Raw genomic sequence first — 25,042 nt, 5'->3', positions numbered from 1 at the left:
AGTTGTACTACCTACATTCGCCGTCAAGAATGACGTGTCTTCCGTGGCCGCTGTCAATGTGCTGCTTCGGTTCGGCCCGTGCTCTAAAATGGCTACGTTCTGTGATTCCATCGCTGTGGTAGCCAAAGTGTTCCACGACTGTGGTAGCTCTGGAACCTTGGGAATGCTGGGCACTGGCGAGTGTCTCCGGAACGTGCTAAATGACTCGACGTTTGGCTGGTCTAGGGAAGAGTGAACGATGCCGTTGATTCTTATGGGAGCTGTGTTCCCACCGGTGTAGGCGAAAAGGACGTGCGCTTTGTTGTCGTTAGCAAAGCTGAGCATGGCCGAACTTCGTGGCTCGTCGCCGATGTATTTGAGAGGGTCAGAGGGGTCAAGGCTGGGGCTCTTCACGATCTGTTCTTCTTGGCCAGCGTAGAGGTCGGGAACGAGAGCTGAGACTTGGTCTTGAGAGGAGTAGAACTCCTTGTGGTTTTCTTTTGCTTCCTGTCCTTCGGCGATAACCTGTGTAGAATAGATATAAACGCCACATATTGGATAACGTGTACGCAGAATGTGAAGCAGTGTCAGTTCAAAGCTGTGAAAATGTTGGGACCCTGCGTTTCGCACTTCAAATACAGAAAGTGTCTAATGAAAAATAACTAAATAATTATTTGGGTGCAGTGGACAATGATGTAAAATACAGGTGCCCCAAAAATAAAACGGAACACGCTAGTGGTGGATAAACTTCTTTGCGGTGCTCTCTATCAACGGAACATCTACAGTGCCTGCTATCAGCCGAGAGAGTGAGCGTCCGGGGTAGCTACCCTGAAGTTTTAATGGACTCATCTTGCCGTCTTAAGGGTTTGAAGAACAATCACGAAATGAAGCGCGGGTCACAGAAATTTTGCGAGCACAGGTTCTGAAGGGTATAGCAAGCATGGGGAAGTAGCGCTCTTAAAGCATGATGCGTGAAAAAAGTCCCATCTCCCCACAAGAAGGTGAGCATTAAAATTGCACGGTAGGTCAACCCTTTACTACTGCTAGGGTGTGCTAAGAAACTTTTTTTTTCCTGTCGTTCCCTTGCTCCGTTGCGCTTTCAGGGCCCTATGAAACAAGCCGGCAAGTAATAATCATCTGGTCTCTCACAAAGTGACGCATCAAAATTGTGCAAACGTTGTACAATTCATAACTTAAATTTCCACAATATTTTTACTGTATTGGTGTAACTAAAATTGTACAAATGTTGAAATTTAAAGCAGTGGTTGACCATAATGTTCTTAACAGTCAACAGTGTACGGATCAAAACCTTTCAGGTTTCGTTTAATGTTGTGTGTGCACCCTAAAGCTGATACTAGCGTTAAAAGGAGAGCACGCCTCAAAATATCCTCTAATGTAGTTAAGTCCATTGAACTGCTTTCCTGGACTGTGTGCTATGGGCGTGCTTTGGACGCCATCTGCGCTAAATAACGGATGCCGACAGAATCTAGGAAATAGACGGATTTATTTAAATCACGGGCAGAAAACTATAATAAACTCATTTTACCGCGTTAGATCGCGATACGTTTACGGCCTTTTTATGTCCTATAGCGCAACTTTTATCAGGTGCAATAGGAACAAATTAGGTAGCCTGGTGAATATGAAAATTTAACTAAAGCTAATGAAAGTTGAACAAACTCTGTTATAGTTTATCATGCACACTTAACCGCTGAAATATTGACAGTCGATTGTGCTTTATCTTGAAAAATGTATGCGTAACCACATTACCAGCTTTGATGATTTTTCCTTCCTGAATTGTTCGCCAGCATTGTTTTTCTTGTCGTCTTTTCGCAGATTGCAATTCTTCAGCATGCTGCCGACTCCTGAGAAACGGGACAGTTTAGTGCGGCAGCGTTTGGCGTCATCCGGATCGCCGGTACTGCCACCTCTTCCCTTGTTCCAGATGCTGCTGTTGAAGACAACGGTGCTCGTGCTGTCAGTGTTGGTAGACGTGACGCGCACCATGGACGAGTGACTGTTCTGCTTTGGGTTGGATTTTGCGCACCAGGACCCTGTCTGCTCTGCACTTCCGTGGTGCTTCTTGAAAGTTCCCGTGGTGACGAGCTGAGCCCAGGCGGCGCGTGCTTCAGGATGCTGTAAGACTCGCACCACGAAAATAAGAAGCCCCTGCATTGAGTTGCACACGCAGAAGACGTACTGAAACACGACACTGGTTTTGTCTACGGCGTACACGCCGAATATCCACGTCACTCCAAGCAAAATCATAACGACGAATGCGCCGCGAACTTGGGCCGCGGTAACCGCAGGGCGGCTTGCTATGTCAGACTTGGACGGGGATGTTTGGTTGACGCTCTTCATAGCACCTCCAATGTGTGGCTTGAGCAAGACTCGCATCACCACGATGAAGACGAGCAGGTTTACGAAAAGGATGAAGCAGGAGACGCCCATAAAAGCAACGTAGTAGATGACTGGGTTTCGAGAAGACAAGATGCAGCTGAAAAAAACAAGAAGACCCCGAAAAGGTGCGCTTATTAACATTTACGCTAGCTTTTGACGCGATTAAAAAGAACGAGAAATGAAGGTTTAATGTATTCGGAATAACAGCAGTTCAACCAGTGTGTATTTATTGAGTAGAGAAAGGTTACTACAAGTTAAAACAACTTGTTTTAGGTGAATACTTCTCGCTTGACAAAGATGAACAGATATTTATTCTGCAAGGATACTTACTGGCCATTTTGATTCCTATAAGGCTCCGGGTCTATAACTATGCAAGTTCCAACAGCGACAGCTGGGATACCTGGAAATAAAAAAATATACTGATGAAAGACACTGCAGCCTTTGAAAAGAAAGTCGGTCCAAAGTCGTAAAAACTTTCTGTTCGTCCGGAAATTCTCCGCCGTTTAAAGAAAAATGAAACTTTGACTATACTGCTGTCATACCAAATTTTCTCCACGAGTGAAGAGCAAGCCTGTTCTGCAGGCTTTTCCCATTTCGTGATGGCATTTGTATTTTCCTTGATGAACTTGAAATGATCGAGAAATACGTAGCTGCAGTAGTGCAGACATAATGCATGTGTCTGTAGAGGTCGCTATGATATGGTAAAGTATTCAATGTAATGATATGTTATGGTGTGGTACGGAATGCAATAAGGGGGGGGGGGGGTTAACGAACAAAGGAGACTGGATATAAGGAGCACCGTAATGGTAGGATTTGAATTAATTAATTTTCACCGCTTGAGGCTTGTCTCTTTGCAGTGACGTCATACAGTAAAGGGACGTCTGGCGGTATGCCTCCTTCGAAATGCTGCTGCCGCGGCAGGGATGAAACCCGCTTACTTAGAACCAGCACTAGGGCGCGCTTACCACTTATCCACTGTGGCGGGTTTGAAGTCGTTATGAAACCGGCATGAAAGAGACATAAAAGTGCCTGTTTCATGCAAAATTTTGGCGCTGACGTGCAGAGCTGTGATTTAAAGTTACGAATTCGAGGCTTTATATTCACCAGTAGTCTGGTGCTGGCTAACATTTCAATGCAGCGTAGATAGGTTCCCCAAGTATACTGCGCCATAATAGCTGCTAAAGCGATGAAATAACTGCCTTGTCGGCCTTTGGGCCGCAAGGACCGTTGAAGCTAATCTCGTTTTGCTGCAGAAAACTTGCTTAGCTGTTTTTAAGCCAGTATTGAGGTCAAAAAAGTCGCCGTTGATTTGGCGCACTAAAAGCGCCGAGTGTTTAGACGCCGTTGGATAACGCGATAGACTCATCGAAAGCTTCACCACGCAGTCTCTAGTTTTTCGCCGATGGTTGAGACGAACAGCAAAGTGTTACACCTGCATACTTTGCGGCAACCTTGGCTATACCGCAACGGTCACAACTGGCGCATGTTCACGTGCTCGGGTAACGCGACGACGCGTACATGGATTCACCGTGATTCCACGCAATGTTGATAGTAAATACACTTAAGTAGTCGGGTAAGTCTTCATAATATCACTCCTTGTAATAAAACTGAATCAAATAAATGCGTAGCTACTGCGAAGCCATATACGGACTGCACTACATAGTCGGAAAAAATACGATAAAATAATCCGTAGTTGTGTCTTAATTTCAGACTTTTCTGTTGTATTTTTTTTTTGTACGCGATGAACCACTCAGCAGAATACTGTAGTATTTTTTGCAGTTCTGTAGTTTTTGTGTAGTATTTCTTTGTAGTATATAGTTCGGCTGCATGTTTCTGTCCTGAGTACATAAAATTTTGACGGTACTACAGAGAGTTCTGTTGTCACAACAGATTCACTGTCAAACGCCGCACAAAGGCTCTGTTATGACAACAACAAAAAATTCTGTAGATTTTTTTCGACTGGCTAAATATCTATTAGAAGGAATCACTCTCCGACGCCATTGAAAATTCAGCTGAGCAATAGCCAACGTTTAACGTCAGCGGCACTCTTACCCCAGCCAATGAGAAGGCGCTTGAGCATGAAGCACGTCTCGGCAGAGGGCAACCCATGCACGAGCATCTGATACATATTCGTGGCCTCGACTCCCATCCAGGCGAGGCAGGCCAGCAGGAAGTAATGGGTGGCCACAGCTGAGCCTAGACACACGTCCAGTTTGCGGAAGCGTTCGTGTAGACAGCCCACCACGAAGGCAGCGTTCAGCAGCAGCATGGCCGAACACAGGTTGAGCAGGATCTTGCCCGACCGGTCCTTGTTCAATGACCTGAGCGACGGTGGCATCGATGCAACAGGTTAATGAGACTAATTGCAAGTTAGCTGGAGCGAAAGAGAAACTTGCAGCTTAAGATTAGATTATGCGGGCGTTGTGAAATACCGCTTTCACTCTCGTAATCGATGCAGGATCAGTGCTCTCTATGCGACCAGCATTTCTGCACCCCTTAAGAGCATCCACAGTTTGCAATGCCGACAAAGTTTTGAGGAATTTCATTGCGAGAGAGTGAGTTAGCGAGGACAGACTAAGGAAGTGGCTTTCGAATCATGAAGCTACCGTATGACATGTACGTTTCGCAGATATTTACATGTCATCAGCTTTGTTTATGAATTGTGCAGTGTGACACGAATCCCCAAGAGAAAGCCTCTAAAGTTTTTGAGGGCTAAGTCTCAATCGCATGTATAGATATTTCAGGAAGGCTTGCCATTCATTTTTGCTGATTGCTATGACTCTTCCCCAGTCCGTGCCGGGTTTCTTTGTATGCTGTTCATACTCGTCTTCTTGCATGCTATTTCGGTGGAAATTATATGCTGGTAATACATTAACTACCGGGCTCTGCACGACATGTAAACATTTCTTATTCCGTTCGTCGGGATTCCCTTTCATCCTCGCATTCTTGGCAGGCAAGGGCTCTTCCGTGCTGCCTTCGCTCAACAAGTCAGTAAGTTGAGCTGCTTCATACAATAGGTATCCCAAATAACATACCTCGTCGTCCAGCTCGCCTAATCTGGAAGCGTCCAATCAGTGTGGGCGCCCAGCAGCCCCACTGACCTCAGTGGGGAGGCCTGCGCGCGGTTATGTGTCGCCCAAATCGGGTGTGAGTGGTCGCCAGGACCAATTCTTTGCAAATTTGCAAATTATTGGCTCCGCATAGAGCTTTCAAATATGAATTGAATGCTCACAAAGGCCACCTTTATGATTCGCTTGTATTAGAATTTTACCCCAAGTAGCATTTCAGGGGCTATTTAGCTGTGCACGTTTATGTTATACAAGAATTTCGTAGGCACTAGAAATAAAGTTGGCTTGTTCTTCGTGCTTGCATACCATGTTACTATTAGCATAAGTATGTTCGCCAAAGGTCAAGTAGTTCCGGAATAGTCACGGCACACGACACCAAGAGTTCAATTTTCCAATCCGTTTGAAGCACCTAACGCTTTTGTGGAAGTTCATTTGTTTTCTTAAAACAGCTCAGACATCCGTGGTTACACTAGTAAGCCTGCTCATAATAAGCTATGTTTCGCTAATTCCCCTTGATATTGAATAGCCACAACTTGAGATTAAAGCTGAATATTCCACGCATCGAGCATTGACAATCCCAAGACACGAATTCTGACCTTGAGTAGTCCGACGGTTTGCAATACTTATTGCGTGAGCTGGAGAGAAGAAAAAAATCTCCCGGAGTTTGCTTGAAAACAATGACTCGTAAGCTACTCGTGCTTGACCGAGAAAATTTTCAACCGCATTAATTGCTTAGGTATACACATGTGCTACGTACCGAACAGTCATGAGACCAATGTAAACTAAAATATTTTGCAGAATCCACTTTTATAAATTCGGAAATAGGCGCAAAAGTATTTTTCTTGTCTAAGGTTGCAAAGTGTACATCGGTTGGGAATTAAAGACTCAGAAATAACAATCAACCGTCGGTGATGCGACAGCGCTGGAAAATCATTGTTTTCTGCTGCTGTGTTGTGTTCTATGTTAGGCTGCCGCGTGCGATGTCTGAGGTCCAGTTTTCTTTTAATAATGCAACTTGTAATGCAATGACTAATCTTTTAGTTATAATTTAGTTGATTTGTTCTTATTTGATTAATAGTTTCGTACGTAGTTATATATTACGTCTTCGTTTCTGGTCAAATGCTCATCTTTTTAAGGCTGGATTAGAGAAGCTGGGTGCCAACTAAAGATTTCGCATTCCTCTGTTTTTCCATTCACTCGTAGCCTGACCAGCTCGACTGCAGACGTCTCTTACTTCAACACTGTTTTGTCGGAGCAGGGACGGTAAAGGACTTCACCTGCAATTACGTTTGTTTGCGTTTAATGTTTCACTTAGATAATATTGCCAATAATTCAAGCGTTCATTTTCACGTTTCTGGAACCAATTGATTTTTAGATTCTTGGCGCATTCTGCAGCTTTAAATAGCTGGAAACGGAAGGTAAGAGTTGCTGCAGGCCACGATAATCTTTGACGGACACAAAAGAAGGCAGACATACATACAGCATCGCTGTGATAAAAGTAAGATAAATTGCAATAATCATAGGACAGACTAACCTGTAAAGAGCATAGGTCAGTATGGTGAAGAACAGACCGACGACTGACACAAGGCATCCGATGTATGACATGAGTGAAAAGATCCGGAAGTGGTGAGGGGCCGAAGAAATTCCTGGAGCTGGACCCTAACGGAAAAAAAGAATGAAAACGTCCTAATATAAGAGCTTGGCAAAATGCAGTTCGGAAATTAAATATCGAGATTCTGGACAGTCAGCGTTCACTTTTACGCACAGTTTCTCTACTCTTCACTGCCATGAGCTCTGTACACTAAGCTGAAACCATGTGCTCTGCCAGGTATATTAGGTACTCTGGCCGAGGCGTAGCAGATAGAACTAGCACTTTACGTTTTCAAATGTTAAGCAGATATTTGGGTCAATGTCCCGATACACAGTGACTTTGTTGCCACGAAGGTTTACAGTTTCTAAAATCATGCTCAAATCCATTACAATGTGTTTTTGTAATTTTGCAAGTGATGTGAGATGCCAACATTTGCATTTGAAGGGACCTTTTTGTCGACGAGGATCTTCTGATAGGTCACTGAAATAATGTTTAAGGGGACAAAATTGTTTAAGCCCTGTTGTTGACCTTTTTAAAAATATTTTTCAAAATATAGCACCAAGTACATTTCAGGCTACGTTTGTTTCATCATTTCATTAAAACCTGGTCGCATATTATGTGATTCCTTAGTTGTGAGAGATTAGTCGTTAGGTCAATGAATCATCCTTTCAGGGGCATAAGTTACTTAAGCCTTGGTAATCACCTTCTTCTAAAATAGCATAAGAAAAGATTTAGGCGTCATTTGCAGTTCAATTTTAACACCTTAATAAGGTTGTGTTTGCTTGCGTGATAAATATCAGCGTTTCTATCTCTAAAGTTTGGTTAGCGTAGTGTTGGTACTGTTTGGCTGATAGTTGCTCGCGGCAGTGCACCTATCCGCAGAATAAGGCTGTAGATATGCCAAATAGTTGCACTGTTATTTTGTTTTGAAATAGGGAATACAGCATTCTAAAGCAGCGTTTCGCGAAACAAGCTGTTAATTACACAGTTATGTATGCAAAAATGGGCAATAAGTGTAACTTTGTTTTTCTTTAATACTGGTTCACAGACACGCGTGGAAGACTGTATAAGCTGCCTTGGACTCATCGTTGTCAGGGATCACCAAGGTTTACCGCAGATTATACACCTTTATGAATTGGTTCCGCTTGCACTGTGTCCTCTCATCACGCCATGGTGAGACCAGCGTAATCGTAGTTGCTCCAGAAAAAAAAGGTCGACGGAACAACAGCATATAGGAGACTTCTCAGGTGGCCAGCATTGTGTTAAGGGTAAAGCTGCTGCAGCTGGGCGGCAGGGTAAAAAATATTTAAAATAACATTTAATATAGAGGGTCAGGTGTAGCGCATTTCTTTACTCATTTCGCAAGAACAGATCACGAAGTGGCTCAACCTAAGAGCTAGAACAAAAAAACAAAATGGAAGGCGGGGGGGGGGGGGGGGGGGTTTGAAAACAATCATGAATAAAAAGTGAGGCATATCTGGAAACAAGCAATAAGAAACACAGCGATAGCTAGGGACACGATTTCGAAGACTCGGCGAAGACAGCGGAGAAAGCAGGCACAATAACCTTGCGAATTTACGTCACCTGAGGCCGAATCGCTAGTGTACCGTCGTTACCCCTGGTGACCTTTCCTTGCGTGCGTGACACATGTCACTGCAGATGTGGGGAGCTTTAAAGGCCATAAATATTCCAGGTGAAATGTGGAATAGTGTTCATTTAGCCCAGTATTGAGCTGAATTCCGGCCGGAACGTGAACTCTTTTGCAAGACTTTGCGGTTACAGCATCAATGCTGCCATAGGTGCACCATTTTTGATTCAGCAACCCTCCCTCAGAATTGAGAATTCACCACTTTCTCTGTCCTCGTGTCATCTTACACAAGTACTTCGTGTCACCTTGAAGTGAAATTTAATGTGAGCTCAACTTAGAAACACGCATTTAAAACTGGAAACGACAATTGGCAGTGGTTACATAGTTGCATGCTCCGCCTTGCTTAGTGGCTTGTCGATCGTTTTTGTACTTTTACGTAAAATGCTAAACAAACACAGGAACACGAAAGTGAGGTGAACACAACCAAGATTCTTGTCGCTGTGTTTCAAAGCACATGTAACATGCCTGAAGACAAACTGAAAGGTTCAGATATTCGCCGCTGCAAGGCTGTGGTACGCTGAAACAAGTATAGTATTGCCATGCTTGATTTTGGACGCACCAGCCATTCTGCCCGATGGCAGAGTCGCTGAACATCCGGCAAGCTTTTGTTTTCTGATTTAGTCAATAGTATGTCGTTAGAACGTCCTTTAGCGCTTGCAGAAAACCTTTCTTGTGACGTATTTGGTATCGACACCTTCCTGTATTAAATCTTATCGTTAATACTTCTGGGGCTAACGAGTGGTAGTGAATAAAACCAATCGGGAGCGATATATCCACACTTATGAATGTGAGGTCGTACCAGAAACAGAGAGAACGCAGTCATGTGCGTCGAGCTGCATACGGTCACATTCCCCGATTGGTTGGTCGTAATGCCAGCAGTGGACCATTCATTTCCTGCAAAAAGAAGGCTCAGTAAAACTTGCGTGCTGGCTAATTTATTGTGCATGTGGTGAACTGTGCAGCGGTTAAGACAAAAAGAAGGCGTTTTCAAATAAACAACAAATGGCAAGCTTTTAATGAGACAGCATTTCATGGCTCATGATTGGTGGGGACAGAGCATGTACGGACGAGTTGACACTTAAAAATTTTGTATCACCGACAGGAGTCCGGTCACCTTCCGTTCACAAGCCGAGCGCACAAACCCTCATGGGAGCGATTTCGTAATTCTGCCTAGCGCAACGATGCTGGAGGGCGCAAAGGGAAAGGTCAGATGCGGCAGTAAGAGAAAGACAATTAAAAATTATCAAATATATCAAAAATTTGTTTTTGAGTGTAGGTTTCAGAGGACCAGGGATGGGTTTAGAAACATGCGCATGCAAAATTGAAAAGAAATGAATGAAAATGAATCTCCCGTTACACAGTTGCGTGGTGGCGCCATCCGGCAAGGTTGACACAAAACACCACAGCGCAACAGTCTTGTGCGGCTCTCGCCAGGGAGCAGCAAATAAGTGTAGAAATAGCCTTGATTTATGAAGAAAAACGCTTTAGAAATGGCAAAGGCATAAAGAAACTAACAGGCAATAACATAATCGGCAGGACAAAAAAAAAAAAACTTACATGCCGCAACATAATCGGCAGCAGTAACAGAAATGCTTCCGCACTGCTGCTATGGTCCCTGGAAACTACTTCACCTAAGAAGGCTTAAGTGCGCTCCAATAATTTTTTTATTTCTTGAAATTATTGTTGCCTTTGGACGTTAGTGCAGATCAGTGACCTATATTAACATTTTTAATTGCTCCTACTTTGTTGTGCTTGCGAAGGTGTGAAAATTGCATGTGATGACATTCAAAAACACAAAGCCTGGAAGTCCTCAATCTTGGCGGTTATTGTGCCCGGCTGATGTGTGCGATACAGCAGGGTCGAACTCTTGCTGCTGTGGCTGCGTTTTGACAGAGGGGAAAACAGGAGTGGCCGGTTGTTGCACGATATCTAAGAACGTAACTGCATTCCCCGCGGTTGAAATCAATCCGGAGGCTTTGACCGCGAAATCTCTTATAGTTTACTTTAAACTGAGCACGCTGAACACTACACGCCAGTTTCAACAAGATTGTTTGTGTAATAGGTCGTCAAATGGAGTTCCGTTGATCAGCACAAGGCGGAAAAGCATGACACAAGGGAAGTCCAGACATTCGCAGAGTTTTTCATATATGTAATTGACATCAGTCCTACGTTTTCGCGCTATGCTTACAAAACTCGTCGTAGATTTTAAAGTCGCGATATCTTCTTTCAAAATGTCTTATTTCTGTTTTAAGGCATTATGAAAATATATAAAAGCTGACAGCAGGTATCTGGCTGCACATGTACTCACGTTGGTCGTCCCAGAAAGCACAGGTGTATCGTTCAGCGCTGTATGTCGGGTAGGAGTAGACCAAGGGATCGGTGAGATTCTCTATAGTGCTGTCTCCAATCTTTGCCGATAGGACGACTTGGCCTATTATCAGAAGAAATGAACACCGAATGAGCTTACGTCATTCGACGCAAATTAAATGTCATGATCGGCAGTAGCTGGGGTTGAATTTAATACATTCTGGCGTCTACAGCGTGCTCGTTGGTTTAGCAATGTTTCTCGCAAGCCATATCACTTTAAATACCACGCGCACACCAGCGTTGCGATGTTGGTAGTAGCAGTCCGGTTGGGAAAGAAATGCTGCAGAAACATTTGACTGCTTACCTGTATGAGAAAGCCTTAATGCCTATTTATTCGATAGTAATCAACGCTAATCCAACTTATTCCACATTTACCTACCTAATATGATCTAATATGCGACATTCCTCTAACAGTTATCAACAATTCACCATAATGAACCAGTATTCCCATGATTACACGTAATACATCATAACTAATATGGGAGAGGCACTTTGCCCTGCAGTGGGCATAGTCAGGCTGATGATGATGATTACATCATAACTGAACGTAATTATTCCTTAATTAATCATAAATCTTAAGACTTTACCCTCAACCTACCGCATTAAAATTCCTACCACAAACGGTAGACATCATTTAAAGCGTGGCTTCTCAAGTGATTTTAGTGAACTCTGCACGTAACCTATACTGCTCACCTGAGCTAACCAGTGAAGTGAGGCTGCGGCGAGCTGGTGTGAAGAACTTGTCATTCCGGTACGAGACGAATGCTATGCGCGGGCCTTTCTCCACCTCGTGGATGGGCCGGTAGGGCTCGCCAGCTGCCAGGAGTGAGTTGTTGATTGCCATCGATAATGCTTCGAATGGAATGGTGATCATGATGTTCTGTGAAGGCGGCATGAAGAGAGGGACAGCGGTCACAGGAGACGACGTACATATGAAAATGCTGCTGGAATTTCCCCCCATATTTAAGTCTGGAGAGTTGTACTACATTTCGTGCGGTCTTTTTCAAACAATTCGATTTCTAAACAGAGATTGGGAGGCGGGTACTCTTCTTCGCGACTTCCAGATATAAATCTTATTCCGAAAATTCCGCTGGATCCTAATTTTACAAAACGAAAATTCAGAAAAAGAAAACGCGTTTCAGATGGTACCTTCACTGCAAAAGATACCCATGAATCCGTCCTAGCATTCACGCCTTCGCAGAAAACTCCACGCCACATTACAGAGATGGAGCAACAAAGGTTTAATGCCAAGAAGGATGGCGAGTTCAATAAGCGAGACTTGACATTTGCCTGCTTATCGGCTCCTGAGAAGAAAAAAGAGAAAACAAACAAGAGAGATGGTGAAGATGTTATAGCGCAATGACCTACACGGATGTCAAATAATGTGCACGTCTATGAGCGCACTGCTTGCAACTCATGGCGCAAAAAATATGTACTCGCCTCAAGAAAACGTTATTAGGAAGTTTGTGTAAGCAGTTTTCTAGTTCCAACATATCAGTAAATAAAGCAAGCATACATGATGCACAATTTTGTTATTCAGTCAAAAGACTATGGTCCGTGTAACTCAAGGGTTGTCACGTTATTAATATTTTAGTCAGTGCAAAAATCTGACGGTCGCTGTTAAGATGATGACGTATAGAACAAACTCCCGAAAACTTAGGCAATTAAACCTACTTGCGGGTTTCGGAATTGCTACCGCATTTGGTAATATAAAAAAGAAAAACTACAAAAATAGATGACTCAATGATTTATAAGTATTTCTTAGTTTGAGACAGCCGCACATATAAACGAGTAGCTTGGCATAGAAAGTGATCAAGAGACGCTGGTAGTTTGGAAGCGACAAACGCGCATGAATAAGAGGACCTGAAGAAAGTCAAACAGAGCTGTTTTCTTTCGCACAGTATTTATTCGTTCCCGGGTAATCTATCATAGGGGTTCCCGCACAGGATTCGAACAAGTACACCCCTTCCATCTGCTAATATTGGCTGCTACGAAAATAGGAAACAATTTTTGAGCTTCAACAAACGCCAAGTGAGCACAGATAATTTGGTTTAATTCGTGACAATGTTTCTCCGATATCACAAAGACACGAAGACGTCAGCCCCCTTTATTTTTATCTGACTTGACATTACAAACCTAATATGCCTTCGTAGCCTTGTGATGCGAAGCCTTTCAACACGTGTCCTAAACTGGATACTGCTCGTTGCTGCCTGCTTCAAATTTTACGAAGCTGGCTTCAGAGATGTGCAGATGTACGCAAACCGCTCACCGATCGCACTCACATCTCCGTCCTGTTCGTCGCCGTCACCAGAGAAGTCCTCGTGGAGGTAGTGGCCTCCGTTTGACCGAAGCGAGAAGCTCAGGAAGTCTTGGCCTTGAGACAGCAACTTGGGTGACCAGGCCACCGCCTTTACCACCAGATTTTCATTCTCAATTATGAGAGCGCCTGGTCCCAGCACCACTTTGGAGGTGAACTTCTCCACCATGGAAACCAGCCTGTGTGTCGCCAATAGCATCCATCAAATGAGTTCTTAGTGAGCTTGAAGGTAGTTTCGCAAAGTTGTAGAGAATGTAGATCGGTCTCGTTAAAGCACACTTCCTACACCATTAAAGGGCAGCAGATCAAAAGCCCGCATTATCACCAAATTCCATCGAGTTCAGTTAAACGTTGCATTACAACTTCTCCCGATGACCTTCAGTCCTGCTCACGTCAGACATATGCATTTTGTTTAAACTAATGTTAACTATCATTATAACTTACTGTCAATGGCATCCCGATATGATTCTTCTATATTCCTTCCTATATATTACGTTTGTTTAACGGGCCACTTTTAAAGACAGTATATGCTCAGCGACTGTATGCGCAAAAATAAGGTAAATTAGCCGGCCTTTCTGGCGTTCGATCTTTCTCGATTCACTACCCGCTCTCTCCGTGCAAAGTTCGCTGCTCACTTGCAGTTCTTGCAGTATCATGCTATCTTTTTACAAGCCAACGCACAATGGCAATGTCTGCGCTGAGTTTTCGCCACTGAAGTCCAGTCATTATAATAGTGGACAATCGGTGTAAAGTTCTCGCCGCAAAAGGAAAAATGCCGGACTAGAAAGAGAGCTTGAAGATTGAACGCAAATCCCGGTAATTATTTCACGCACCCGAATAAGCAAGTTGACATATCTGATGTGGCTGTTAGACCTTTGAGTTTAAGCGTGAGTTGTGTTCTGAATACTATACAATCGGAATTCCAGCAAGCTTCTCAGGTGGGCCCACAAGTGCAGGCTTGAAGTGGTTAGCAATATAAATTTAGTGTGACCTATTCGTCAGTGAAATGGCTCAACGGCACAAGGAGAAGAGAAGCACGGACGAGACACGGCGCTGATGCTTTCTTCGTGATGGGGTACCGTTGTTCTGTTCCACCAAACCAGGATCAAACTTCACCCGCAGCGCGCAGTTATAAAATATACAATATGCAGAAACCTAAACCTCCCCTATATTCTACTTCAGCCAGCGCCACGCAGTTACGAGCACCTAGACACTTTCAATGACAATAGGTGTGCTTGGTGTGCTGAAAAGGGCCGCCAGTAAAGAGAAGGGGCTTACTTTTCGACGGCAATCCTATTCGGGTCTCCTCGCTCAATGACGCTGTCATTGAGGGCCAGGAAGTTGCTGATGACATGGATCATTGCTTGCGCGATCTGTAAAGTAAACGACGTGGCTCATACTGTTAAGGATCCCTAACCCTATCAAGCAGCGGAACACAAACGTCTGTTAACAATGAGCCTATCGGCCTTGCTGTATGATCCATCTCGCAACCGATTTGCAGCGTTGGGAATTTACTGCGACCTCAGCGAATCGGACCGACGCGCTACGCATAAAGGTGTTGCGCCACACCCGTGACCCCTGGGATGATGGCTGCATCACTGAGAAGGGAAAAGAAGCATTGCGCAGCGGCTGCCCGCCAGAAATCATCATCATCATCATCATCATCATCATCATCATCATCATCATCATCATCATCATCATCATCATCATCATCATCATCAGCCTGACTATACCCTCTGCAAAGCGTAGGCCTCTCCCATATTTCTCCACTTAACCCGGTTCTGTGCTAGCTGCATCCACTTGACCCCTGCGAACTTCTTAACCTCATCTGCCCACCTAACTTTCTGCCGCCCCCTGCTACGCTTTCTTTCCCTTGGAATCCAGTTTGTTACCCTAAGCGACCATCGATTATCCTCTCTTCGCACTACATGTCCTGGCCATGCCCATTTCTTCTTAATTTCCACTAGTATGTCGGTAACTTGAGTAATTTCTCTGACCCACTCTGCACGCTTCCTATCTCTTAATGTTATCCCTACCATTTTTCGTTCCATAGCCCTCTGGGTTGTCCTCAACTTAAGTAGAACTCTCTTGGTTAGCCTCCATGTTTCAGCCCCATAGGTGAGTACAGGTACACCATCAGGTGAGTACATCATCACCATTATCATCAGTCGATTGGTCCACTGCAATGTTTGCGAATTCCGGTGCACCGTTTGCAGCTTGCACTCGAAGTTATGTTATTGTGCGGAATTTCTCCGCTAATCTTACGAGCCAATGAAGCGTTCCCTGTGGTTTTCAAAGTAGACGGGAGAGCGGTCTTTCCAATTATGGACTATTTGTTTGAAAAATAGTTCAGCAGTGGACACGTAGTTGAAGGACCCCTTGCTGTGCTCGTGCAGCCTTTGTTGCAAGAGAGAGAGGGATGTTGATTACAGTCGACAGCCCTGTTTTTTATTACTATTGAAACCTACGAACTTGCACAATCTGTCGTTCTTGCTTAGATCGTAAAATAATGGCAGGTTATCAACGTAGTTTAATCAAGTAGGGCGTACTAAAGCTTGTGAGTACATGATGAAAGTTGATGGAGACCACAAATTTATTCCACTGCGGGAGTGTGTTGCAATCTGTATGTAAATGGGTCTTGAGATTATAGTACATTTTTGGTGTAAAAATACCATGTTTAAAACATGCGGTGGATGGATGTGATCGACGGATTGATCAAAATGAAAACAGTTTTAATACATCGCTTAAGCCAAAAGTAGGCTAGTGAGTTTTATGCCTGTATGTACTTTGTTGACCGGTAATAAAGAAAAAAAAAGCAGTGTTAGCCACGACGTTCAGTACTCACCTCCCAAGACGAACTCCCTAGGGTCGATTCCTATCCGCTCCACTCCTACGGTTTTTCCTTTTGGTTCGTGCAAGCTCTGATATGCAAGCCACAATATTTTTTTTCGTTGGGCTTGACCGGGCGAATTAATATTTTTGCGTTTCTATAAGCCGGTCTTAACCTGATTAGATAGATGATACCGTGCAAAAGTTCTCTATGAATTACCCGTACCAGGGCACGCTGACTGTGACGTCATGATCTGGATGGCCAGTCAGGAGTTAGGCACAACGACGATTGACAAAACTCTCGCCTGACTCCGGTGTCCGTGTGATCGTTTTCACAATAACAATTGTTCATATTTTCAGTGTTAGAAGTGCATTGCCGATGGTACTGACTGTCAACTGCAGAGGCCATGTCTCGCTGATAACAAAGCAAACTATAATGCGGCAAATTAACTGGCCGAGTTTTGCTCTCCGGTTCCCCCTTTTATCGCATTACACAAAACCGAGAGAAACCGCCAACCAAAACTATTTAATTTACAAATTCCAGCGCTTCGAAGCCGGCTTGGTTCCTTTTTAATTGATGGGGGTCGCATCGCTTGAAACTTCAAGTACTGTACATTATGGAGAGTGAGGTGGGGAAGGTGGGATAGGGGCAACTTGCTGAAGGAGAGGCCGTGTCGACTATATAGAGGCGCCTGAGGTTTACGGTTGTAGGTTACAGTACTGGCATCATGGGATGACCGTTATCAATTTTTTTCAGTTGTGGAGAGAAGAGCAGAGAGCTTGAGAGCTTGTCCATACACAGTGAAGAGATTGCCCCGTGCTTTGTTGGTATTGTCTGATGTCGCTGAATAAGTAAAAATTCCAGTAAGAGTAGTATGAATGGCTATAATCCGGACATTGTGCCACAGTACTCAGTGATGAGTAATGCTCATTTTTTTTTTTCAGATACGAAACTCGGGAATTGAAATGTGACGTTGCTGACAATTTGAGGAAACCTAAGGAGACTTGAGGTATGCTAATGTGCGGCGCACTTTTAAGTGATAGCTTATACAACTCGTTCGGTCGAAAAGCCATTGAGTAATAGTAATAGTCGTCGGCACAGCGTGTCGGAAATAATGGGAGGCTTCGTAAAAAAAAAACTGTATTATGGTAATTTTTACTTCTAGTGACTGATGATTGACTGGTGTGCGATACGCGATGTCGAGTCAGTGAAGTAGTTAATTATGATGAACAGTAATATAAGTGCGCAGCAAAGACGAGACAAAGAGGAGAAGTGGACAAACACGGCGCAGACTGACAACTGACAACTGAGGCAACATCCTTGTCCCGTCTTTGCTGCGCACTTATATTACTGTTCATCATGGTTCACCAACTCGCCCAATCAGCCGTTCTTCTACAAGTAATTAATTGATGAATGAAAGAAATGAAAAATAAAATAAAAAGTAGGCTTATAGGTGTGAAAATTCTCAGAATAAAAAGCAATGCTGTACGTGCTAAATAATATAATTTAGAGTATATAATTTATAATATAATTTTTGAAATATAGCGAAAAATAAAAAAAAAAGGAAAACGGGGGTTCAAAGGTGTCGAAAGGTTCAGAATTAAAAAGCAATGTTTGATGACGCCGATGAAAAATATTTACACTGCGTAATTGAACAGTAAAAATTGAAATCAATAAAAATAAAAAGTTAGAAAAAAAGAGGGTCAAAAGTGTCAAGATGCTCAGAATAAAAAGTCAATGCTTGATGATGCTAATTAAAAAAGTGAGTGCTGGTAATTGATCAATCATTTACTTGAAATTGCTAAAGAAATGATAATTCGTTCAAAGGCCTCAGAATCGAAAACCAATATTTTTTTGCTACTGCTGAGTATTGAGCTAATTATTTTAAGTATCAATGTGCAAAGAAATAAAAATTAAAAATAAAATTGAAAATAAACAAAATACATGCAAAAGAGAACACCGTTCGTTTGTGTGAAAGGGTGTCGCATCATACCCTTAATGTTGGAGCTTAACTGGCCTCGGTGTGTCATCGAACTCAACTCGTTCCACTGAACTGGGGCGCATCAAGTTTCAAGAAGCGGCTTCGTGCAGGTCTGGTGGCGTCCTCGCCCGGCAGGTTATGAGAAAGACCTCCCAAGATTATAAAAAAGTTACAAAATAAACAGTGAAAAAGACCTTTAGTGTGTTTGAAGTGTGTGTGTTAATGGAATGCTATCGCGTCATACCCTCTCTCTCTCTCTCTATCTTTTTTGTACATCAGCGGACGCTGGCTTAGCATTCGCGGGATTTTCAGTGCGGAAAAATACCACAGCCGCTGGGTCATTCTGGCAGATATTTTTGGCAATAATGGCACCTTGCAACAAAAAAGTCATGGCGGGAAAACTTGGGACGAAGGAGGAAATACAGGACTTGCTATAGTGTTTGAGCGCTCATCCGAATTCCCTCCTTTTGCCCCTTGTTTTCGCGCTTAGCCCCTCTGTTAAGTGGCTCCACCATTTGTTTTTATAATCGCGCACTTCACTGTAGATACATTGGCGTTGCGCAATACGGACATTGACCAAAAGCATCTTGATGTCCTGTATAGGGCTATCAGATCAGAGCAGCGTTGCGCTCACCTTGATATCCTTGATGGCGTAATCGACGACAGGCTCGATCTTTTCGGCTATGCTCTGCAGCTGGTCTGGCCGAATGCTCGTCGGGTCGTGCGTCAGGAACTCAAGCTCGGAAGTGATGTTCTCGGCCGCTTGAAAGCTCTGCAGTGAACGCAGTATTACAGCGGGCATTTAGGGAGTCATTTGGTCTGCAAAAAAGACGTCGAAAAATTTTTCGGAGAGCAAAGGATCTTTCCGTGCCTGTATCATATACTCCTAGACCTCTGCGATGACCGTTACTACACCTTTTTCTCACTAACACTAGCCACCGTGATATTGTCATTCACAGATCCCGGTGCTGGACGTTTTGACCACGTTTCCCGCGGTTTTCGCACGCAGGCTCAGGCAATCTTCTGCGCTGATTCACTGACGAGCGACAAGGCTGCGTCCACAAACACACCGTGAAGCGCCGCTACCTCTTGTTCTCCCGGTCGCACATCTTACTTATGGTCCAAACCAGCGTGCTCACCACCACAGCAGGTCTTTATCTCTATCACATTGCAAGCAAACGTCGTGTTGGACAGAGAAAAGAGGAATGGTGAGAGTACGAGAGTATTGCTGCTTGCCTTGTACCGACAATGCTGGGCAGAGACCTTCATCCAGCCAGTCTGTCCATTAGCGAGAAGACGGCACTTTCGGCGTGCGTACTTGTACTCGCTGGCCGGGTTGTACGCTCCGTACGGGCATTCGACCTTGGCCACCGACCCATGAGCTACGGGCTGCCAGTGGAAAGCGCCCTTGTCCGTTTGCTGGAGCTCTTCGGGGCAAGCGTCTGAACGGGGAGCAGTCGCAGCGCGCACAGTTAAACAAGTGGCGCTCGAGAATCTAAAATGAGATGAATTAATTTGTGGGCATACACCGTAGCCATGTTGTATTGATAACTTCGATATCCTACGTAATTACACATAGAGCATACCTAATAAATGAGGCCTCAGTGAAACCTGTTGAACTTAATGCTTGCTGCAAGCATGGTCCCTATGCAGAAACCAACATCACGAAAGCAATGGCTAATGGAATCTTTCATATCTTCAATGCGCATAACAGCAGTTTCAGTGACAGTAGACAAGATGAAAGCGCAAACCAACATACACCGAAGAAAATTTTCACTGTCAATGTGCATTAGGACAAACAAACGGGCATAGGAAAACACTGGCCAACCCATATGATGGAAAGCGTTTTTGTGTCACTTGAATTGCAGAAAATTTAATGTAGTTCTAAACTGTACCAAAAATGGCAGATTGAAAAACTAAACAATGGAAAAAAATAAACTGCGTATCACATCTGCACGCAGCTGCATCGTATGGAGCCAACAACCTCCGAAACGTAGGAAAGCATTGGGGAATATCTCCTGACGAGCTCGTCCCAATATTCAATATAAGATTTAAATATTGAACTTCATCTTCTAAGCCACGTGCTCCACTTAATTTTTTCTTCCTGAGGAATACGCGCAGGCCGGTTATCGCCAGGTGATATTCCAGGATTTCACATTCAGAGGGCGCAAATAACGAAAAAATAATATTCGGTAATTGTTTTCTGAGCCGCCTCGGTCCGGCTTGTGTTTTCTTTTTCGGAAGCAGGGTTGTATTTATTTCGGCGTTCTTTTATTATTCCACTTGCTTGTTACACATGAACGAAAGCAGTGTCGTTGAAACCTTGGTTTCATTTGATCGTTATTTATTAATTTGTGCAAGGTGCACATTGGGTTGACCACCTTGTCTGATAAAAACTTGGTGGTTAGTTGGATTGAACTGCTCAAGAAGGCACTAAATAACTAAAAACCGAACAACACGAAAACGAATATTTGCAACAACAGGCAGGCATTACATAAGAACGAATCACAGCCAGAAACACATTCTGGTGCAGATGCACTCAACGCTAACCAGCACCTACCAAGAATCCCAATCTTGCTTGTTTCGTCGCTCTGTTTGGCTAAGCTGAATCACGAGGTTATATTAACGCGACCTCGGGCGGGTAATTCAAACCGATATAGCGGTTCCAACGCGTCATTCTCTCCGACGGGTCTTTTAAGCTCTCCAGCCAGCACAGAAAGTGATGGAACATATCACTGACCAGTGACCGCCCATGGCCTCTTGTAGTGCTTTCACACGACGGTCGGGTTGGATCAGGAGTACTTGAGTTCAGTAGCCGACTCTCGTAACCACTGAGCCTCCGCAGTCGGGGCTTTCGCTCCTTATAACCAGGTTCAAGTAAGGTTAAACATTCGCCATTTGACGCGGCGGCTCACAGATGGCGGGACAAGTAGGGTTAAACTCGTGGCCTCCGCTATCATGCACGATGTTGCACCGGAACTGATCGCGGAGGCCATGGTTAAACCTCCACCATTTGAGGTGGCAGCTCCCAGATAGCGCCACAAGTACAGCTGAAACTCCGGCGCACCATACGAAAAGCAAATTAAAATCTCTCACACAGTTTTGTAAAAGAAATTGCAAAGTTGCGACATGTCATCACAGGAAAGTCGATTAACTGGTTCGTCGGGTTGTGGAAATGTTGAACATTTGAACATGTTGAACAGGAAATACCATGTAATAAACAGCAATTACATCGAATTAAAGCAATCAGGACGAAAAGAGCCTGTGCTTTCGAACTATAATCGGTTTAATCGAGATAACCCCGGCCATATTATTCATGATTTTGAGTGAGCCTTAACGGTAGAACAAGCTGTGCATGGATTAATTCAAGTCTACTGGACAAGCGTTGTACAGGCATGCCATGAATGGAAGCCTTACCTCTGAGCTCACACAGTGGCCCACCGTATCCCGGGGGACAGCGGCAGATGAAGCTGTTGACGCCGTCTTCGCACTCACCGCGGTTCTTGCATGGACTGGACAGGCACTCGTTTATATTCTCCTCACAAAGTTCTCCTGAAATGTCAGGCATAATTGCATTTTTTGAGTACTGCAGTGACGCATTTATAAACGTGACAGCGTTAACGGCCCCGTTCACTGAAAATGCGGCGCCGGCGTCGGTGCTGTGAGCGAAATATCACGAGCATGGCACTGACAGAGGCGTTCGCTGGCGGCTGACATGGCCGCGCACTTACTGGACATGGAGCTGCCTGACATTAAGTTTTGCAGGAGCTGCCAACTCGGGCCTCTCCCTTCATATGGGAGGGTGATATCAGAATTACCCAGGCAGCGACCCTGCATTCCACGCAGACACATTTATACGACTTTTTATGTATCAGGTGGTAGCACGCGCTATTGCGTCATACCCTTAAGGGCGGAGCTTAAGTGTCCCCCATAATGGTTCTGCATAATTATGAACGCGATAGCGTTAAGGGCCCCATTCTCCAGAAAACCCAATGTTGGCGTCAGCGTTGTGAACGAGAGATCACGGGCATCACTCTACCAGATGGTCGTTAGTACCTGACACATTGGCTGGGCACTCGCTGGTCGTCAGGTTGAAAGATATTACCAGACTAAATGAGATGGCCGCTTTGGCACGAGGTCAGAAACTCAGGCCTATCCTTTCAGATTGAAAGGTGACAGCATGCAATCAAACCCTCCGGAACTTTTCGATTCATAGTCGGAAATGAACACTTATACGGGTTGGTTAAAGCATCACTTTATATATTTGTTGGGTTGTCTTGGACATATTGTAGTCGCTGTGGCTTTATGCTATGGGGTGTGTGTGATATAAAGTGGAACATATTGAACGGCTTGCAGCCAGTGACACTGCGTGTCATACAGTTATAGGCGAAGTTTTGTGTGTTACCAACTTTTACTGAGAAAGCGTTACTAGCCCCATTATGCGAACATGCGTCTGGAGTTGTGAACAATCGATGGTACCTATAACAATGACGGCGTGGGTTGACGTATGCAGAACAGATGGTCCCTATGACGTAATGCACTGTAATTCCCGAATGAGGCCTCCTGCGGTGCTTCGATGTTCAAATTTTTGCAATCAAGCCTGCTTTTTTACAGTTACAACTATCGAAAAATCTTTCGGCATCGGAAGCATAGTCGGCGTCGCAATAAATCCTAACGAAAACGTATGCGCGCATCCGCCTATCACTGAGACACTGTGTGGCTCAAGCTGGCAGCTTTGATAGCGACGCGTCGACTAACCTCTCTCGTTAATTGTGATGCAGTATGGATATGTGAAAATGTGTGCAAGATATACGCCCCCCAAAAGATCTGTCTTTCTCATTTTGAAGACAAAGGACTCTAGACCTATATTTGGAAAGGCTCGATAGAGAAAAAGGGTGGCGAAAGTTTCAACACTTCCTGCTCTCTTGGCAAAATTATTTCAATATTCTCTTCAATCTTTATTTTTTGTTCAACCATATTCATTTAAAAAAGAAGCTGTCGAATCGTTGCCAGGTTCTGAGCATGTGAACACTACTACGGAAGATACTGTTTGTTTAGGAAAACATAGCACGCACAGATTTCAAAGCAAATGTGAGACCTACCCGCGTATCCTGGCAGGCACTGGCAGGTGAACCTGGTGTCTGACTCGTTAATGCATCGGGCCCTGTGTAGGCAGGGAGAGGAAAAGCACGGGTCGTACTGGTGGCACGTCTTGCCGTAGTATCCGTCCACGCAGAGGCAGGTGAATGTGTGCGATGAGTTCGATTGGCACACGCCGTTGTGGAGGCAGGCCGAGGGCTTCAGCAGGCACGGGTTAAAGTCGGAGCAGTTGCGGCCCGAGAAGCCCGTGAAGCATTCGCAGCGGTATTCGCCGTGGCTGGTGTTGACGCATGAACCGAACGTCTTGCACGGCTGCTCTGAGCACGGGTCGAAGTGCTCGCACGCCATGCCGTAGTAGCCCGGGTCACACAGGCACCGGTACCCGGGTCGGTCACCCGTGGTCTCACACGAACCATGCTTGCACACGTTCAACAGGCAGTCTGAGAGGTGGAGTGGAGAATGAGTTTCATACGGAGGGGCGTTGATATTTAAAGCATTTAAAAGCAGTTAGAACTCGTGTTTACAAGCTGAATTTTAATTTCTCTTAGAACGCCTAGAACTGTCTCGAGGTGTCCTAATCACAGCTATTATTACAGTGTGGAGTATTTAAAATAATACCTCACCGTCCAATTTGTAACTCATGCTTTACCCGCCAAGATAACATTACTGTTATCCGAGCTTGCGCCCTCTTAACGGCGGTTATTCTACAATTCCGCTATTCTCACCACGATAACTCTAGCATATACCCTCCTCTATGTTGCCGAAACTTGCTAGTTTCTCGTCCTGGCTCTTTTCTCTGTGGCTGAAACAGCTTAGTACCCCACTTCCCGGGACATTAGAAACAAGCAGGAAGCCGACCAGAAGCAATGCTGTTCTTGTCCAATCCTCATTCTTGTAGTTCTTTAACCCGCATGGTCATGGTGACCTAGACTACTTGCACTAAGTATATGCACTCTTTTACCACCTCCAGTGCCTCATTACTACCCTAAAGGTCTCTTTCCTTCCGAGACTGTTGAAGCGTATCTTACATCACTGTATATTATGTTCAGATGTCGAAGCATTGTTGGTTTGGTTTTCACCTCCTCTATTTGAAGGTAGAAGAAAGAGAGATAGAGTTGGTTGGGTTTACAGGACTTAACATCTAAAATTGACTAAGGCTATTAGGACGCTGTAGGAGGGCTTCGGAAATTTTGGCCATCCGGATAACTTTAACGTGCACTGACATCGTGGAATACATGGGCGCTTTGCGGTTGCCATGGCCGGGATTTGATCCTCAACCTTGGACTAACCAGTGCTAACCTAACCACTGAGCCACTGCGGCGGAACGTAAAGGTCTTTTTAACATGTCTAGGCACTTTACTTTAATATATAGCCGGGTATATGAGGCAATAAATGCGGCGCCGTCACTTTACGTCACCACTGCAAGCAAAAGTTAAATGAGCACCGTCACTGTTGTATTTGTTGGTTTGTGCTGATCAGATAAGGCAGATAACTATAACAGCGGGGCAGTGCAAGAGTGCGGACGATGTGGAAGTGCGAAGCCCGATGATAACATTTGCCGTTGGGCGAACGCACTGTATTTCCGCGGAAGGCAAAGTGATCATTTGGCGATGAAATGCTACAGGGCCAGAACAGATGAAAATGCTGCTAGGCGAACCGCGAGTGTCAAGGCACTGACAGTTGAAACCGCATCTATCAACGAGAGCACGGATGAGGCACACGTCTGGACGCTAATTTCTGGAAGGAAAAACGGGTTGGAACCAC

The 25,042-nt window shown here is 44.5% G+C and overlaps 1 protein-coding gene across 1 annotated transcript in view; it reads right to left on the bottom strand.

Annotated features, from left to right (window-relative positions):
* LOC146178423 (uncharacterized) overlaps positions 1-25,042 on the bottom strand; it is a 77,475-nt gene that overhangs the window by 9,272 nt on the left and 43,161 nt on the right. The window contains exons 6-19 of the mRNA XM_084579966.1: positions 23,281-23,718; positions 21,596-21,730; positions 19,415-19,620; positions 18,813-18,950; positions 14,646-14,740; positions 13,333-13,546; positions 11,744-11,930; positions 10,992-11,114; positions 9,483-9,577; positions 6,979-7,103; positions 4,429-4,697; positions 2,707-2,776; positions 1,757-2,473; positions 16-508 (exon numbers count right to left, since the gene is read on the bottom strand). Of these exons, the coding sequence (XP_084436092.1) occupies positions 16-508; positions 1,757-2,473; positions 2,707-2,776; positions 4,429-4,697; positions 6,979-7,103; positions 9,483-9,577; positions 10,992-11,114; positions 11,744-11,930; positions 13,333-13,546; positions 14,646-14,740; positions 18,813-18,950; positions 19,415-19,620; positions 21,596-21,730; positions 23,281-23,718 (3,305 nt within the window). The remainder of the gene's footprint in view (positions 1-15; positions 509-1,756; positions 2,474-2,706; positions 2,777-4,428; positions 4,698-6,978; positions 7,104-9,482; positions 9,578-10,991; positions 11,115-11,743; positions 11,931-13,332; positions 13,547-14,645; positions 14,741-18,812; positions 18,951-19,414; positions 19,621-21,595; positions 21,731-23,280; positions 23,719-25,042) is intronic.

This window comes from Amblyomma maculatum, chromosome 9, assembly GCF_055883805.1.
Source record: "Amblyomma maculatum isolate TAMU_Amacu chromosome 9, ASM5588380v1, whole genome shotgun sequence".
NCBI classification, from domain to species: domain Eukaryota; kingdom Metazoa; phylum Arthropoda; class Arachnida; order Ixodida; family Ixodidae; genus Amblyomma; species Amblyomma maculatum.
Note: the sequence above shows the minus strand (reverse complement) of the source record. Positions and strands in the feature narration are given on the sequence as shown.